This window comes from Glycine max, chromosome 6 (assembly GCF_000004515.6).
Source record: "Glycine max cultivar Williams 82 chromosome 6, Glycine_max_v4.0, whole genome shotgun sequence".
Lineage (NCBI taxonomy): Eukaryota > Viridiplantae > Streptophyta > Magnoliopsida > Fabales > Fabaceae > Glycine > Glycine max.
In genome coordinates, this window is record NC_038242.2 from 12,656,455 (window position 1) to 12,662,575 (window position 6,121).

General features: G+C 31.2%; 1 protein-coding gene across 1 annotated transcript; it reads right to left on the reverse strand.

Annotated features, from left to right (window-relative positions):
• Positions 1–1,631: 1,631 nt before the first annotated feature.
• On the reverse strand, positions 1,632–2,640 carry LOC100818446 (uncharacterized). Its single transcript, XM_014777130.2, has one exon. The coding sequence runs from the start codon at positions 2,175–2,177 to the stop codon at positions 1,782–1,784; it is 396 nt and encodes a 131-aa protein (XP_014632616.1). The 5' UTR covers positions 2,178–2,640; the 3' UTR covers positions 1,632–1,781.
• Between the last annotated feature and the right edge of the window lie 3,481 nt (positions 2,641–6,121).

Consider the following 6,121-nt stretch of genomic DNA (forward strand, 5'->3'; position numbering starts at 1 on the left):
TTTTGAATTTTAGTGTATGAATAAATTTTTCTTAATCAAATAATATTAATTATATACGATAACCAGTTTAATAACTAAGTCTCTAAAATTAAGTCTTTACTTGATAACAAATTTCTGAAAAAAGATACCCAAAAAAAGAAAGAAATTATACCATTTAGAGAGCTAGGACTACGATTGAGAAGCAGGCTGCAGAAGTGATGAAGACGTTAAAATGGGGTGTCTTTGTTTTGGAGGAAAGAAGAAAAAGAAGCCAAAACGTGATCATAGATCCGAAGGAGGTAAAGGTTACAAATCTAAGCAGAAGAAAAAGGAGAGTTGACTGCGAGATTGCTTGGAAGGTTTCTTCTCATCATGCGCTGAGTGTAGGATGTTGTGGTGAAAGGTCTGGAGGTGAAGATTCCTAGGAAGGGTTCCTCATCTTCTACAAGATTCATTCTTTTGGATTCTTTGTCCCACACTGATATATGAGTCATCCAGTGTTAGCATATGCACTTAGAGAGTGTTTAGAAAACTGAAAATAATATTGACAAAACAAAATTATACTTTTTTAGTGACCCACAACTTTTACCGTGTACCGAAATTCAAATAGCAATTGGTTTCGTATTAGGATTATAACATGCAATGTTATGTAACTAATTAATCCTTGTAATCTTTATTAATTATGATTGTTTCTTTTCCTCATCCTTTTGTCTGCCGAAATTAAGCTTTAATCATACAATACCTATTGTAGCTAGGTTGAACTTTACGAATTACTAAACTTTGTGTTTGTTTATTTATTTTTCTTATTCTTCATTTGTCCAACGACTTCTTTTCTCCTTGTTTACCTCAAGCTGTTATTTTCAATTTTGCTGGGAGAGGGAAATCATCTTGCACGTGTTACATTCAATTTATAAGTTACATTATTTTTTTTACTGCTATAAGTTACATTATTAATTTATATATATAAAATTTGTGGCCTTGCAACTATAGCTAATCAATATTTATTTCCTGTATTTCGTTTAAGCCGTTTTTTCTTCTCTGCTGATTCAAGATCAAGTGCACAAAAAAAAAACACATTACACATGCATGCCTCTATTTATGAATAGTAATGAACTCATCAAGAAACAGTCATGAAGGTAACCGCAAATCCATTTATTTCGCACATATGTAATCGGGTTTGTAAAACGTTGTCTGCCTGCATTCACGTACACACACAGATATATATATATATATATATACACACACGCATGCCCATGGTAAATCTCATTAATGATTAAACATTAAACAAATTCAGCAAGATGTTGAATCGTACAACTAAAGGAAATACGCATCTGCTTAACCTGTTGGCAAATCTTAAAAGGGAATGAAAAAACTAGAAAAATCCGAGGCCAATGAAACTTGAAAAGTCGAATTTAATTCATCTGTAAAGATATTTTTTTAAGAAAAAAACTAATAAAACTAGAAACTAGAGAGAAGTTTCAATTCAATGATAACATAACACATCTATCTTCAAATTCATTGTTGTTGTACCTAATGAGGGTATCCATGAAGATTGGTGAGGACTTGGGATATTGCTTCTAGTAGATGATGTATAACTGTATATGTACCACACAGTGCAATACCAATCATATCATATGAAAAGAAGTGGTGATTGCAAGAGCAAATTATGAATTGAATTGAAAGAACAAACCCACCAAAAGTAGAGTCAAATTCCAACTTGTTTGAATGTTTTTTTATTGGGGTCAAACCCTAGATCGTATGACCGAATTGTAAAGACAATTACCAATTTGATCAAGGGCTAGCTAGGCCATTGACTTTGCCAATGGCAATTGACTCTCATGTGAAGCAGCAGATAACGTCCTATTCATACCATTATTATTGTTATTATTATTTGCTTCCCCGGGTGCACTTGCACCATCACTGTTACCGCCTCTTGATCCCTCTCTTGCAACACCAAAACCAAATCTACATCCACAACACCGCGAGAGAATCCGGTACAAGAAAGTGAGAAGCCAAAAAACCCAGGGTAGACTAACCAGTGTGAACCCTAGAAGGGGAATCCAAGGTGGAACTTCTGACGCGGGAAGAATCATGTATTCCACGAGGCACCCTCCTCCAGCGAGGACGCAGGTGAACAAGAAACACGCAGTGATCCATATGAAGATGCGCCCGGAACTCGGATCAGGCGCCACAGGCATTTAATTTCTGTCTTCTCAGCACAAAAACTGTGTGTGGAATGTGATCAAATGTTATGTGCTGAGACCCAGATCAATGTTTCTTCTTTATCATCGTCCATTGTTAACCTATAATGGGTTTAATTTTTTTTATGGGAGAAAATTGAGATTATGAAGGGTTAATTAGATGGGTTAACTTTCCAAATTTCTTCTTTTTGATGAATATGAGCTGTGAAAAGGCATCAAAATTGGAGTTTTGATCCAAATGGTAGAATATTTGTTCAGAAGTTCTCCTAAAACGTGGTTAATGGGAAAAACAAATTAACACGCACACAACGAGGGAAAGAGAGAAGGAAGCGGGTTCCGTTTATGGTGGATTATGCGCGTTAGGGATTTGAGTTTGTTTCAATTTGATGCATGTGTGAGGGATTCTGTTATGAATTGATTAACCTATGGTGGTATTTTAATATTAATAATGGCAAACTATGAAATGTACGTATGACAGGTCTTGATGGATCATCAAGAATTATTACAAATTAATACTGTAGTAAAAATAGAATTATTGCAAATTATAAAAAAAGAAAAGTGACTGTCTTCTTATGTTTCAATTTTTTTAGAGGAATTAATGATTCAACTTTTATAATGAATACCCTAACAAAACTTTTATAATGAACGGACATTGATTTTCTTAAGGTTTTAAGTTTAGAACTTGTGCATAAAAAAAACTCCTAATAAGAGATTTTGTTTTATCATATTATAAAAAAAATGTTACCAACACTTTTTTTAACGTTCTCTCCTGGTTATAGAATCATTAACTATAGGTGAGACTTACCAAACAAAATGGTTACATAACGAGTGTTGAAAAAAAAAATACTAGAGTATCGAATAGCATTTCGATCTCTTTATATTCTCCGTTCAAAAGACATCACCTATAAAAACTACATATGCTAATAGATAAAAAAAAAAAACTTTTATGATAGTACATTATAATTGATTGCAATTACTTTAATGAGCCCAACTTTAATTATTATTTTTTACTGGACAAACTTTAAATATACAATACATAAAAAAGTTAATAGAATTTAATTTTCATCTAATGCATTCATTAATTTTAAACTTTTTAATTTTTAGTTACTTTTTTTCTTAATCACTTGATATATATATTGAATTATCAAATGATAATATATAAAAAATTATGCTGTTATAAAGTTGTTAGGGGAAAATTTAGGAGGACTCAAAGAAGATGTCCAAAGTTGATTGAACAAATGTTGATGTATGCACCAAGTTATTTGCGAAGATGTAAATGTGGCTCTCGAAGAAGGCATTTCAAATGCTGATTGAATAAAGGCTAATGGCCTGCATTGGGGAAATAGCTAGAAGATAAGTGAGGGTGTTTGATTGGGGAGAAATTTTCACTTTAGAAACTTAGTTTGCAATAAATGTGGTGGAGGAGGTGAGATCTAACTTTTCCAAGTTTAATTTTTGATTTATCATAGTAAAAATTTATTATAGTAAAAATATCATGTTATTTTTATTAAATTATAAATAATTAAAGTTATGAGTAAAAATATTATATAACTTTTGATTCGTATGCAACTTATCTAAAGATTTTCAATAAATAAACATGATTAGTAGGAATCATGATTTATTCAAGGCCTATTGTTGCTACTCTGTAAAAGTTCATGGTAGTTGGTAGTTAAGTCATGATATTTGATTATCAATGCAATCAGGAAATGCATTTCAACTGGCTGCCAAGTTAGCTTCATCCATATTTTTCGTGAATAACAGAGCTTGTCATATGGAAGACGAAGTGGTTTTTTTATCAGAAGCCTCCAGATCTTTTGAAGCATTTTGATGCCCTGGGAGTCTAGACTCTCTAGACTTATTTCTGATCACTATTAATAATGTTGTATGTTAAGTAATACCCCTTATTCCTCTGTAGTTTCTTCTTTGGGCTATAGCCACATTTATTAAAAAAAAAAGAAGTCATGTTATTCGAATCATACCAGACTTAATGCTGTTAATCTGCACGAAGCCTAAAAATGAAAAGGAGCTAACAGCAATTACATGTAGTTTTTGTAGGGTATTTTTCTATTTTTTTTTTTGAAAAATGTAAATTATATTAAACCCAAAATGATATAATAATAAACGGGACATACCCGACAATTAAAGAAAATCAAAAGTCTCCTTAATACAAAAAGATCTATATCAATATGTTAAAATAAATGTTAACAGTTGCGTTTGTCTATAAATAAAAAACTTAATCTTTCTATTTTTTCTATTTTGTAAGTGACGAAAGTGCTTACTATCTTTTTAACCTAGACAACTGAATGGTGATTATTTGTTTTGCAATTGATTTTTTTTATATTATTTATCTTGTTCTCTTTTCTCAAATTCCCAATAGCTGTCAAATGTGCCTCCGGTAAAAGAGATGGGAAAAATAGCCGTTAAAGTATAAAGTGTATTCGATAGAGTATTTGATCAGGAAGCCATTTAGAAGTCTGGTCATTGCTTCACTATCATTAGCGCCAGCCATTTCCTATGCTAAATATCCAATTTTCTCTAATTTCTTTTGTATCGGGATCATAATTACCTGTTTTAAACTGCAATTTATTTTTATCGTTGAACTTGTAGTATCCTTAAGCTTACCCTATGTTTTTTTACCTTCGGTGAAGAATGGGAGAATATGTTTGAAGTCATCTTGCATCAAAATAAATTACGTAGGATGGAAATGAGCCAAGTCAAGTCAAGTTTTATTAGACTTGAGTTTGACCTCAGTTGGATGAGTTAAATACGTAAGAGGTTTGAGCTTGACTCATTACCTGTTTTTAGGCTTAACTCGGCTTATATAAAAGTCTGGCTTGGCCCACGAGCCTATTTAAAAGCTTTCTTAAAAACGTCTTTGATTAATTAATTATTTTAAAACCTAGTGAAATACAAACTAAAAAAAAACTTATAAAATTTTGTATAAGTAATGTACAAATCCAAAAATAATTGATAAACAAAATCATATTGAATTCAAGTCGTTAAAGCACAAAGTATATCAAAAGAAAATAAAAAGAGCATAGTATTAAAAAATGTATGGATTAGAGATGATTTCCAGAAAATGAATTTTATTCTACGTGAATAGTGTGCATGAACAGTAATAAAAATTGAAATTCTAAAATCCTAGAATTATTCTTCTCTCCGAAAAAAAAAAACTCTCTAAACTAAAACCTTGGTGCTGTTATATAGATCCTCAGCCCCAAAGCTTACAAATCTATTTTAAGTCAAAGCCCATAAATGAAATAAAATAAAATCTGGATAAAATAAGATAAGATGAAATAAAATCTGGACGAAATAAAATCTAGATAGAATAAAATCTGAATAAAATAAAATCTAGATAGAATAAAATCTGGATAAGATAAGATTTGATAAAATAAAGTTATTATTATTATTATTATTATTAATTAAGCTTGTCAAGCTTAACAAGTTTTATTTATGGTTTGAGTTTGACCTTTTTATCTAAAAAGATTTTTTAAAAAGTTTAAGCTTGACCTTTATAATAAACAAGTCAAGCCGAGCCCAGCCTTACACAGACCGAACCGAAGGCCCTCGACAAGCTACTCAACTCATTTCCACCCCTATATATTAGTTAGTCTAAATTTTCAAAATAACATTTCTGCGCCGTAAGAGCTTCTTTCATCTTAGACGGCAATTAGATGATGTGAATATATCCAAGTTCCTTAAAGAGCCACTTCGCTGAAGAAAAAAAATTACATGCAGTGAGGCCTAACTTTAGCATAGGATTAAACCTAAACATACCTTATATGTGCATCGCTTCATACATATACATATATATATACATATTCTACTTATATATTTGCATCTATATTAATAGCATGAAAATCCAGTGAAAGTTACCTTAAACTCAAACTTTACAGATCAGTTTATTCACAATTTCACATCACAAGAAGAAAGCATAGAAA

What these genes read in the sequence shown, in the direction of transcription:
- LOC100818446 (XM_014777130.2), bottom strand. Translation starts at nt 2,177, where the DNA reads ATGCCTGTGGCGCCTGATCCGAGTTCCGGGCGCATCTTCATATGGATC.